This window comes from Pseudophryne corroboree, chromosome 5 (genome assembly GCF_028390025.1).
Source record: "Pseudophryne corroboree isolate aPseCor3 chromosome 5, aPseCor3.hap2, whole genome shotgun sequence".
Taxonomy (NCBI): domain Eukaryota; kingdom Metazoa; phylum Chordata; class Amphibia; order Anura; family Myobatrachidae; genus Pseudophryne; species Pseudophryne corroboree.
Genome location: NC_086448.1, coordinates 219,558,330 through 219,571,542, shown reverse-complemented (window position 1 = coordinate 219,571,542; position 13,213 = coordinate 219,558,330). Strand labels below are relative to the sequence as shown.

The window sequence follows — 13,213 nt, the reverse complement described above, 5'->3', positions numbered from 1 at the left end:
CAATAAGGGAGGAATTTTGAATCCCGGGTAAGACTCATACCAGCCACACCAATCACACCGTACAACTTGTGATCTAAACCCAGTTAACAGTATGATAACAGCGGAGCCTCTGAAAAGATGGCTCACAACAATAATAACCCGATTTTTGTAACTATGTACAAGTATTGCAGATAATCCGCACTTGGGATGGGCGCCCAGCATCCACTACGGACTCCGAGAAATAGAATTATCGGTAAGTAAATTCTTATTTTCTCTATCGTCCTAGTGGATGCTGGGGTTCCTGAAAGGACCATGGGGATTATACCAAAGCTCCCAAACGGGCGGGAGAGTGCGGATGACTCTGCAGCACCGAATGAGAGAACTCCAGGTCCTCCTTAGCCAGGGTATCAAATTTGTAGAATTTAGCAAACGTGTTTGCCCCTGACCAAGTAGCTGCTCGGCAAAGTTGTAAAGCCGAGACCCCTCGGGCAGCCGCCCAAGATGAGCCCACCTTCCTTGTGGAATGGGCATTTACATATTTTGGCTGTGGCAGGCCTGCCACAGAATGTGCAAGCTGAATTGTATTACACATCCAACTAGCAATAGTCTGCTTAGAAGCAAGAGCACCCAGTTTGTTGGGTGCATACAGGATAACAGCAAGTCAGTTTTCCTGACTCCAGCCGTCCTGGAACATATTTTCAGGGCCCTGACAACATCTAGCAACTTGGAGTCCTCCAAGTCCCTAGTAGGTGCAAGGCACCACAATAAGCTGGTTCAGGTGAAACACTGACACCACCTTTAGGGAGAGAACTGGGGACGAGTCCGCAGCTCTGCCCTGTCCGAATGGACAAACAGATATGGGCTTTTTTGAGAAAAAAACCACCAATTTGACACTCGCCTGGTCCAGGCCAGGGCCAAGAGCATGGTCACTTTTCATGTGAGATGCTTCAAATCCACAGATTTGACTGGTTTTAAACCAATGTGATTTGAGGAATCCCAGAACTACGTTGAGATCCCACAGTGCCACTGGAGGCACAAAAGGGGGTTGTATATGCAATACTCCCTTGACAAACTTCTGGACTTCAGGAACTGAAGCCAATTCTTTCTGGAAGAAAATTGACAGGGCCGAAATTTGAACCTTAATGGACCCCAATTTGAGGCCCATAGACACTCCTGTTTGCAGGAAATGCAGGAAACGACCGAGTTGAAATTTCTTTGTGGGGCCTTCCTGGCCTCACACCACGCAACATATTTTCGCCACATGTGGTGATAATGTTGTGCGGTCACCTCCTTTCTGGCTTTGACCAGGGTAGGAATGACCTCTTCCGGAATGCCTTTTTCCCTTAGGATCCGGCTTTCCACCGCCATGCCGACAAACGCAGCTGCGGTAAGTCTTGGAACAGACATGGTACTTGCTGAAGCAAGTCCCTTCTTAGCGGCAGAGGCCATAAGACCTCTGTAAGCATCTCTTGAAGTTCCGGGTACCAAGTCCTTCTTGGCCAATCCGGAGCCATGAGTATAGTTCTTACTCCTCTACGTCTTATAATTCTCAGCACCTTAGGTATGAGAAGCAGAGGAGGGAACACATACACCGACTGGTACACCCACGGTGTTACCAGAACGTCCACAGCTATTGCCTGAGGGTCTCTTGACCTGGCGCAATACCTGTCCCGTTTTTTGTTCAGACGGGACGCCATCATGTCCACCTTTGGTATTTCCCAACGGTTTACAATCATGTGGAAAAAACTTCCCGATGAAGTTTCCACTCTCCCGGGTGGAGGTCGTGCCTGCTGAGGAAGTCTGCTTCCCAGTTTCCATTCCCGGGATGAAACACTGCTGACAGTGCTATCACATGATTTTCCGCCCAGCGAAAAGTCCTTGCAGTTTTTGCCATTGCCCTCCTGCTTCTTGTGTCGCCCTGTCTGTTTACGTGGGCGACTGCCGTGATGTTTTTCCCACTGGATCAATACCGGCTGACCTTGAAGCAGAGGTCTTGCTAAGCTTAGAGCATTATAAATTTACCCTTAGCTCCAGTATATTTATGTGGAGAAAAGTCTCCAGACTTGATCACACTCCCTGGAAATTTTTTCCTTGTGTGACTGCTCCCCAGCCTCTCGGGCTGGGCTCCGTGGTCACCAGCATCCAATCCTGAATGCCGAATCTGCGGCCCTCTAGAAGATGAGCACTCTATAACCACCACAGGAGAGACACCCTTGTCCTTGGATATAGGGTTATCCGCTGATGCATCTGAAGATGCGATCCGGACCATTTGTCCAGCAGATCCCACTGAAAAGTTCTTGCGTGAAATCTGCCGAATGGAATTTCTTCGTAGGAAGCCACCATTTTTACCAGGACCCTTGTGCAATGATGCACTGTTTTTAGGAGGTTCCTGACTAGCTCGGATAACTCCCTGGCTTTCTCTTCCGGGAGAAACACCTTTTTCTGGACTGTGTCCAGAATCATCCCTAGGCACAGCAGACGTGTCGTCGGGATCAGCTGCGATTTTGGAATATTTAGAATCCACCCGTGCTGTTGTAGCAGTATCCGAGATAGTGCTACTCCGACCTCCAACTGTTCCCTGGACTATGCCCTTATCAGGAGATCGTCCAAGTAAGGGATAATTAAGACGCCTTTTCTTCGAAGAAGAATCATCATTTCGGCCATTACCTTGGTAAAGACCCGGGGTGCCGTGGACAATCCAAACGGCAGCGTCTGAAACTGATAGTGACAGTTCTGCACCACGAACCTGAGGTACCCTTAGTGAGAAGGGCAAATTTGGGACATAGAGGTAAGCATCCCTGATGTCCCGGGACACTATATAGTCCCCTTCTTCCTGGTTCGTTATCACTGCTCTGAGTGACTCCATCTTGATTTGAACCTTTGTAAGTGTTCAAAAATTTTTTTAGAATAAGTCTCACCTAGCCTTCTGGCTTCAGTACCACAATATAGTGTGGAATAATACCCCTTTTCTTGTAGTAGGAGGGGTAATTTAATTATCACCTGCTGGGAATACAGCTTGTGAATTTTTTCCCATACTGCCTCCTTGTCGGAGGGAGACCTTGGTAAAGCAGACTTCAGGAGCCTGCGAAGGGGAAACGTCTCGACATTCCAATCTGTACCCCTGGGATACTACTTGTAGGATCCAGGGGTCCTGTACGGTCTCAGCGCCATGCTGAGAACTTGTCAGAAGCGGTGGAACGCTTCTGTTCCTGGGAATGGGCTGCCTGCTGCAGTCTTCTTCCCTTTCCTCTATCCCTGGGCAGATATGATCTTATAGGGACGAAAGGACTGAGGCTGAAAAGACGGTGTCTTTTTCTGCAGAGATGTGACTTAGGGTAAAAACGGCGGATTTTCCAGCAGTTGCCGTGGCCACCAGGTCCGATGGACCGACCCCAAATAACTCCTCTTCCTTTATACGGCAATACACCTTTGTGCCGTTTGGAATCTGCATCACCTGACCACTGTCGTGTCCATAACATCTTCTGGCAGATATGGACATCGCATTTACTCTTGATGCCAGAGTGCAAATATCCCTCTGTGCATCTCGCATATATAGAAATGCATCCTTTAAATGCTCTATAGTCAATAAAATACTGTCCCTGTCAAGGGTATCAATATTTTTAGTCAGGGAATCCGACCAAGCCACCCCAGCTCTGCACATCCAGGCTGAGGCGATCGCTGGTCGCAGTATAACACCAGTATGTGTGTATATACTTTTTATGATATTTTCCAGCCTCCTGTCAGCTGGTCCTTGAGGACGGCCCTATCTATAGACGGTACCGCCACTTGTTTTGATAAGCGTGTGAGCGCCTTATCCACCCTAAGGGGTGTTTCCCAACGCGCCCTAACTTCTGGCGGGAAAGGGTATACCGCCCATAATTTTCTATCGGGGGGAACCCACGCATCATCACACACTTTATTTAATTTATCTGATTCAGGAAAAACTACGGTAGTTTTTTCACATCCCACATAATACCCTCTTTTGTGGTACTTGTAGTATCAGAAATATGAAACACCTCCTTCATTGCCTTTAACGTGTGGCCCTAATAAGGAATACGTTTGTTTATTCACCGTCGACACTGGATTCAGTGTCCCTGTCTGTGTCTGTGTCGACCGACTAAAGTAAACGGGCGTTTTAAAACCCCTGACGGTGTTTTTGAGACGTCTGGACCGGTACTAATTGTTTGTCGGCCGTCTCATGTCGTCAACCGACCTTGCAGCGTGTTGACATTATCACGTAATTCCCTAAATAAGCCATCCATTCCGGTGTCGACTCCCTAGAGAGTGACATCACCATTACAGGCAATTGCTCCGCCTCCTCACCAACATCGTCCTCATACATGTCGACACACACGTACCAACACACAGCACACACACAGGGAATGCTCTGATAGAGGACAGGACCCACTAGCCCTTTGGAGAGACAGAGGGAGAGTTTACCAGCACACACCAAAAACGCTATAATTATATAGGGACAACCTTATATAAGTGTTTTCCCTTATAGCATCTTTTTTATATATTTCTAACGCCAAATTAGTGCCCCCCCTCTCTGTTTTAACCCTGTTTCTGTAGTGCAGTGCAGGGGAGAGCCTGGGAGCCTTCCCTCCAGCCTTTCTGTGAGGGAAAATGGCGCTGTGTGCTGAGGAGATAGGCCCCGCCCCTTTTTCGGCGGCCTCGTCTCCCGCTCTTAACGGATTCTGGCAGGGGTTAAATATCTCCATATAGCCTCCGGAGGCTATATGTGAGGTATTTTTAGCCAAAATAGGTATTCATTTGCCTCCCAGGGCGCCCCCCTCCCAGCGCCCTGCACCCTCAGTGACTGCCGTGTGAAGTGTGCTGAGAGGAAAATGGCGCACAGCTGCAGTGCTGTGCGCTACCTTTAGAAGACTGAGGAGTCTTCTGCCGCCGATTCTGGACCTCTTCTTACTTCAGCATCTGCAAGGGGGCCGGCGGCAAGGCTCCGGTGACCATCCAGGCTGTACCTGTGATCGTCCCTCTGGAGCTGATGTCCAGTAGCCAAGAAGCCAATCCATCCTGCACGCAGGTGAGTTCACTTCTTCTCCCCTAAGTCCCTCGTTGCAGTGATCCTGTTGCCAGCAGGACTCACTGTAAAATAAAAAACCTAAGCTAAACTTTTCTAAGCAGCTCTTTAGGAGAGCCACCTAGATTGCACCCTTCTCGGCCGGGCACAAAAATCTAACTGGCTTGGAGGAGGGTCATAGGGGGAGGAGCCAGTGCACACCACCTGATCGGAAAGCTTTACTTTTGTGCCCTGTCTCCTGCGGAGCCGCTATTCCCCATGGTCCTTTCAGGAACCCCAGCATCCACTAGGACGATAGAGAAAATCCTTTAAAAAAATGGCGTGGGGTCCCCCCTCCAAAGCATAACCAGCCTCGGACTCTTCGAGCTGGTCCTGGTTCTAAAAATGCGGGGAAAAAATTGACAGGGGATCCCCCGTATTTTTAAAACCAGCACCGGGCTCTGCGCCTGGTGCTGGTGCAAAAAATATGGGGGACAAAACGAGCAGGGGTCCCCCGTATTTTTCACACCAGCATCGGGCTCCACTAGCTGGACAGATAATGCCACAGCCGGGGGTCACTTTTATGCCGTGCCCTGCGGCCGTGGCATTAAATATCCAACTAGTCACCCCTGGCCGGGGTACCCTGGGGGAGTGGGGACCCCTTCAATCAAGGGGTCCCCCCCCCAGCCACCCAAGGGCCAGGGGTGAATCCCGAGGCTGTCCCCCCCCCATCCAATGGGCTGCGGATGGGGGGGCTGATAGCCTTTTGTGATAATGAAAAGAATATTGTTTTTTCCAGCAGTACTACAAGTCCCAGCAAGCCTCCCCCGCAAGCTGGTACTTGGAGAACCACAAGTACCAGCATGCGGGAGAAAAACGGGCCCGCTGGTACCTGTAGTACTACTGGAAAAAAAATACCCAAATAAAAACAGGACACACACACCGTGACAGTAAAACTTTATTTCATACGTCGACACACACATACTTACCTAAGTTGACACGCCGACATCGGTCCTCTTCTCCATGTAGAATCCACGGATACCTGAAAATAAAAGATCAATATACTCACCTCAGCCATGGTCCAGAGATACATCCACGTACTTGGCAAAAAAAGAAAACGAACACACGGGCCACCGGACTGAATGGGGTCCCATGCTGACACATGAGACCTCTTTCCACGAATGAGACCTGTCAGTGACAGCTGTCACACAAAGGTCTCTAAAGCCAATCAGGAAGCGCAACTTCGTTGCGCTCACCTGATTGGCTGTGCGCTGTCTGAACTCAGACAGCGCATCGCACAGCCCCGTCCATTATATTCAATGGTGGGAATTTAGCGGCTAGCGGTGAGGTCACCCGCCGGTCAGCGGCTGACCGCGGGTAACCCCACCGCAGACAGCAAAGTTCCCACCATTGAAACTAATGGAGCGGCTTTGCGATGCGCTGTCACAGCACAGACAGCGCACAGCCAATCAGGTGAGCGCCACGGAAGTAGCGCTTCCTGATTGGCTGAAGGGACTTCAGTGACAGGAGTCACGTGATGTCCCGGCATTCGGGAGAAAGGGGTCTGATGTGAAAGCATGGGACCCCTTTCAGTACGGCATGGAGCGGGTGTTCGGTTTGTTTTTTTAACAAGTACGTGGATTTATATCTGGACGTGGATGTACCTCTGGACGCTGGAAGGTGAGTATAATTTTTTCACAGGTACCCTCGGATCGTCGGAGACCGTGGCAGTCGGCGTGTCAACATAGGTAAGTATGTGTGTGTCGGTAGTGTGTAATAAAGTTTTACTATCAAGGTGTCTGTGTACTGTTTTTATTTGGGTATTTTTTTCCCAGTAGTACTACAGGTACCAGCGGGCCCGTTTTTCTCCCGCATGCTGGTACTTGTGGTTCTCCAAGTACCAGCTTGCGGGGGAGGCTTGCTGGGACTTGTAGTACTACTGGAAAAAACAATATCTTTTTATTATCACAAAAGGCTATCAGCCCCCCCATCCGCAGCCCATTGGATGGGGGGGACGACAGCCTCGGGCTTCACCCCTGGCCCTTGGGTGGCTGGGGGGGGGACCCCTTGATTGAAGGGGTCCCCACTCCCCCAGGGTACCCCGGCCAGGGGTGACTAGTTGGGTAGTTAATGCCACGGCCGCAGGGCACGGCATTAAAGTGACCCCCGGCTGTGGCATTATCTGTCCAGCTAGTGGAGCCCGATGCTGGTGTTAAAAATACGGGGGACCCCTACTCTTTTTGTCCCCCGTATTTTTGGCACCAGCACCAGGCGCAGAGCCCGGTGCTGGTTTTAAAGATACGGGGGATCCCTGCCCAATTTTTACCCGCATTTTTAGAACCAGGACCAGCTCGAAGAGCCCGAGGCTGGTTATGCTTTGGAGGGGGGACCCCACGCCATTTTTTTTTCAGGCTTTTTCCCGTTTTTTAAAATCGCGGCAAAATCCGCCAAATCGGCCGATTTTCGCCCGCGGGACTGTCGAATCCGTTTTGCATTGAATATGGTGAATTCCGGCAGCCACCTGCCAGAATTCACCTGTCGAATTGTGTCGAATTTAAAAATGGCGAAAATTTGCCGCGATTCGCCGTGAATTGCATATACCCCTAAATCTCTACTCATCCAGTCTGAAAACACAATAGTTGGAGCTCTTACATCTCCATCCAGATTTGTCAGGTAACCAGGACAAGTGCATTGTGAAACAGTGTTGCAACTCTTTGCTAAATAGAAATAAAACAAAGCAAATAGTCTTCTTTTTTTAAGTAAACAATTCCATCATGCACTCTTCCCCATCTGCAATTATGCTGCAATACGAGCATAATTGCAAGATCTTTATCTTTCATCATTTGGGACCAGCAGTATGTGGATGCCAAATTTTCTATATAATGATGAATTCATACAAGGGACAGTGATGTCACAGCAGCTTAACTGATGGAAATTTACATTGTTATACTCTATTTTTATCATGTATCAGATCCCCTACAGAGATGTAGGGTACGGTTTCAGCTTCACTTTTTAACAGAACCACGTTGAAACATAAAAGTTAATATTGCGTTTGAACTCAGTGCTTCTTTCAATATGAGGGTCATTTAGTCCATTCATTTTGATCAGCCTAATGGAAGTCAAAGTACACATAGAAAATATTTAACTGCTGTAGATTATTACAGATCTATGCTATTTGATGTCAGATTCAACTCCTAAATCACTTCAGTAGGTCACAGTGGATCCTTATTATTTCAGAATTAACGCATCATTTTTAATTCAGATTTTTATGAAACTGTCAAAATTAAATTTCACATCATTACTATTTTCCTATTCAAATAATTGTTGCAGTGATTACATGTGAAAAGTAAAAAGGTGAAAGCTGGAAAAATAAACATTTTGTTAAAGGTTTACTTCACTTTTTTCCTGCAATATATATATTGTATATACACATACAAACACATTTATGTCTTAAGGTAAACATATACAGTGCGACAATATTGCTTGCAAATGGACCTAGTTGCATTGCAACGGAATGAACTCATCATGATATATTAAATAGAATTATTTAAACACCAAAGAATTCCCAAAACGAATGAAGACAAAGAGGTACATTCGGATTATAAAATCAAACTGCAATGGCATATCTGCCACGTCCACTGTATTTTTTTTTGCTTTTGGTGTACTGAAAACTTCTGTAGGTAAAAATAAAAGATAAAACAAGAACTTAATGGAATTTTACAAGTGCAGAAAAAGAGGAATGGCCCAAATATTGCACATATCTCACCCATACAGCAAACCCACAATAGACTTAGTGCAGAATGCGCGAAGATGTGTACCCTTAGAAATGATTCATGACATCTAACCCAACTGTACTGTTGGTGGTAACCAAAAACTATTATCAACACTAGCGGTGACACATAAAACATGAGTTTTTGGTTACTTTTGTTGTTATTTGGGTGGGTTTGGTCATTCAGTTAGTGGCTGTGTGATGTCACATCACTTTAGCGCAATTATAGGAATGGCTTCTGGATTTTTGGTGATAAGACAGATTTGAGTAAATGGGTGGTATTCAATTGTTTGAAAAGTTGGTTGGTTGTCTGTTTTTTCCTGTCTATTAGATAGGAAAAAACAGACTCCCAACTGACTTTTTAAACATTTGAATACCCCCCAATATGTCTGAACCTAGGTATAATTGTGTTTTGTGCCCTCTGTAAGGATTAAGGTGTGACATGGGTGGATGAACATTTCTGTATTTCATATGTATGCCCTTCCATATACAATGATAGAAATCTAAGTAAAATGGTTATGTAAAATTATATATAGCTTGTTTAAATGGGGATTCATTTGTTTAAAAGTCAAGTCACTGTTTCTTCATTGTAAACTTTGCAAACCAAGAACATTCTAAATGCATGAAAGCAAACTTGGGGCACATTTATGAAAATTGTTGCACATAAAGTAATGCAAAAAAGGTTGCTGTAACGTACAGCAACCAGGCTCATTTAGAGAATGAAAGCAAACATCTGGTTGCTATGGGTTACAGAATATTATGTGCACAGTTACCAGTGCTCATAAATGCTCTGTCACTAGGAATACAAATCATGAGACCTGCTATGGTGCTCTGACCTCGCTCAGCACACCACCTACAAGGGTCAATATTTCCTTTGAATCTACAGAAACATAGTAACAACTGGATAATGGCCAAACTTTGCCAAAAAAACAAACATATCAATATAATACATTTAAATAAAAACACTGCTGATATACAGTATACCGAGAATAAAGAAAATGTTATTTTCGCAGTTTGTGGATATTTCCAGCATGTGATTTAATGGACTTTTTTTGAGTTACCACTTTTTCATCTGCCCAGGGTTCTCATTTTAGTAGATTTTAAGAATATGTTGTCCAAATCAGCAAGAGAAGTGTGATACAAATGAAATGGCTTAAAATGTTTCCAGAAAGTGGCTGATGTATCCCATCTTGGTGACAGGGAGGCACTGTAAGGGAGGCTTGGCGACTCTTCAGAATAAAAAACAATGTCTTATTTCCCAAGACAATAGACAATGATATTCTGACAAAACAGTACATGAGACAGTGGAGTCTGCAAGTTGAAGCCACTGTTAGGATACAATAGCGGGAGACCATCGTACAACAGTTAGGTTATCAGTACTTGCAGAACGTCTCTTGGCCATTTTTCGGAAGTCCTTGTACTTATCCTCACACAAGCGGGAAATAGCCTAAATAAAATGGGGGGGAAAAAATCTACATGAGAAAGATAATAATTTTCTCCAGAAATGATCCTAACCTTATCTGAAATATCAACTCAAATAAACATCAATGTCTGAAGTTGTTCCTTCTATTGTTATATATGTTAAGATCAAAACAAGAATTCAGTTGAAACATTAGAGCACAGGTTCTTAAACTCGGTCCTCAGGACCCCAACAGTTCCTGTTTCCCAGGTCTCCTCACAGAATCACAAGTGAAATAAATAGCTTCACCTATGGATGTTTTAAAATATGTCAGTGAGTAACGACTACACCTGTGTTCCTGCAGGGTGACCTGAAATACGTGAACTGTGTGGGGTCCTGAGGACAGAGTTTGAGAACCACTGCATTAGAGTAATAAGTTTATTTTCTAGGATAAATAAATAAATAAATTGATGCCAGGCAAACTCTAGACTGCATTTTAAAGAAATAGATTTTCTTCTCTACTTTATGAAATGAGTAGAGTCACATTTGAGGAATATTTTTGTATGTTGAATGGTGATAAAGACTTTCTGCCAACCAAAACATGAATTTGTATAGGCAACATTCAGATTTCTGGATTGAAGGAAAAAACTGAAAATAAAATAAAATAATTACCTCAAGTTTACAAGCACGATCCCGACTGAGGGGTTCCAGTGGAAAGCTAAGATTGTTGCCTTCTGCCAGCGACCGCAGGTCAAAATAATACTTGGCATAAACACTGGACGGTACATTAATATTGAATTGTAGTAATTCTAGGAACTGCCTCTCCAGCTCATTCCTGCAGATAATGATAATAAAGTCAGGCACAAACATTGTACCGTCTTTTTCTACACACAGTCATTTATGGAATCACTGATAAGAGAGACCTAATACAGAAAGATAATTTTTAATAAAAAATAAATGATGAATGACCATAATTACAAAAAAAAAAACGGATAAAATTTGAGCGGGTGCAGTAATTAATATGTGGAATGCCTAACCAATTTGCAATCTGATTTATTCATAATTTATTCTGATTAATTATATGATTTAGACTCCGCAGAGTGAATCTAAACCTTCTAAATCAAAAAATGTGTAAAATTACAGTTGTTTTATGGTCTGCAATCGGTTGTTTTGTAGGCTGACTTATTGTATGTCTGAAAGCTTAACAGTGTTACAGTGGAAGTCTGGAAGAATCTCTGCAGCTGAATTATCACAGCTGGTTTCCATAACCTTATTTGCCATGCTAGGTCTTGTTTGAACTCACAAATGGGGGAATTCAATTAGTCACGGTAAATTACTGAGGCTAATTGATCCCCTGGGAGTTATTTAATTGTCCCCAATAGACGTCACTATTCGGGGTTATTTTTTCACCTGCCCGAAGGCAGACAAAACAAAATCCCCAATAAGTGCTGTTTCTTTGCGATCACGAAAACACATGGATCCAGGAACTTTTACCAGATCTTATGTGTCTTCGCCCGAAAATAGGAAATTTTTCATGTGTTAAAAAAAACAATTGTGTAAAAAAAATAATTTGCGGTAAAGTCACGTTTCTTACTGTGCGAAAAATTATCGGGTTCAATTGAATGCCACCCACATTTTTAGTGAATGTAGACTACTTAATTTTCATGCTACAGAAATATAGGACTTTGTTGTAGAGATGAGCGGGTTCGGTTTCTCTGAATCCGAACCCGCACGAACTTCATGTTTTTTTTCACGGGTCCGAGCGACTCGGATCTTCCCGCCTTGCTCGGTTAACCCGAGCGCGCCCGAACGTCATCATGACGCTGTCGGATTCTCGCGAGGCTCGGATTCTATCGCGAGACTCGGATTCTATATAAGGAGCCGCGCGTCGCCGCCATTTTCACACGTGCATTGAGATTGATAGGGAGAGGACGTGGCTGGCGTCCTCTCCATTTAGATTAGAAGAGAGAGAGAGAGAGAGATTGACCTGATTTACTGGAGCTTAGGAGTACTGTAGAAGTGTAGAGAGTGCAGAGTTTACTAGTGACTGACCACAGTGACCACCAGACAGTGCAGTTTTATTTAATATATCCGTTCTCTGCCTGAAAAAAACGATACACACAGTGACTCAGTCACATACCATATCTGTGTGCACTGCTCAGCCCAGTGTGCTGCATCATCTATGTATATATATCTGACTGTGCTCAGCTCACACAGCTTATAATTGTGGGGGAGACTGGGGAGCACTGCAGTGCCAGTTATAGGTTATAGGTTATAGCAGGAGCCAGGAGTACATATTATATTAAAATTAAACAGTGCACACTTTTGCTGCAGGAGTGCCACTGCCAGTGTGACTGACCAGTGACCTGACCACACTGACCACCAGTATAGTTAGTAGTATACTATATTGTGTGATTGCCTGAAAAAGTTAAACACTCGTCGTGTGACTTCACTTGTGTGGTGTTTTTTTTTTTATTCTATAAAAAACTCATTCTGCTGACAGACAGTGTCCAGCAGGTCCGTCATTATATAATATATATACCTGTCCGGCTGCAGTAGTGATATATATATATTTTTTATATCATTATTTATCATCCAGTCGCAGCAGACACAGTACGGTAGTTCACGGCTGTAGCTACCTCTGTGTCGGCACTCGGCAGTCCGTCCATAATTGTATACCACCTACCCGAGGTTTTTTTTTCTTTCTTCTTTATACATACATACTACTACATCTCTTTATCAACCAGTCTATATTAGCAGCAGACACAGTATGGTAGTTCACGGCTGTAGCTACCTCTGTGTCGGCACTCGGCAGTCCGTCCATAATTGTATACCACCTACCCGTGGTTTTTTTTTCTTTCTTCTTTATACATACATACTACTACATCTCTTTATCAACCAGTCTATATTAGCAGCAGACACAGTACAGTACGGTAGTTCACGGCTGTAGCTACCTCTGTGTCGGCACTCGGCAGTCCGTCCATAATTGTATACCACCTACCCGTGGTTTTTTTTTCTTTCTTCTTTATACATACATACTACTACA

The 13,213-nt window shown here is 44.7% G+C and overlaps 1 protein-coding gene across 1 annotated transcript in view; it reads right to left on the bottom strand.

The window, feature by feature from the left end:
• Positions 1-7,388: 7,388 nt before the first annotated feature.
• The window catches only part of CCNY (cyclin Y), a 405,388-nt gene continuing 399,563 nt past the window's right edge, over positions 7,389-13,213 (bottom strand). Inside the window, exons 9-10 of the mRNA XM_063922144.1 lie at positions 10,840-11,002; positions 7,389-10,215 (exon numbers count right to left, since the gene is read on the bottom strand). Of these exons, the coding sequence (XP_063778214.1) occupies positions 10,099-10,215; positions 10,840-11,002 (280 nt within the window). The 3' untranslated portion in view covers positions 7,389-10,098. The remainder of the gene's footprint in view (positions 10,216-10,839; positions 11,003-13,213) is intronic.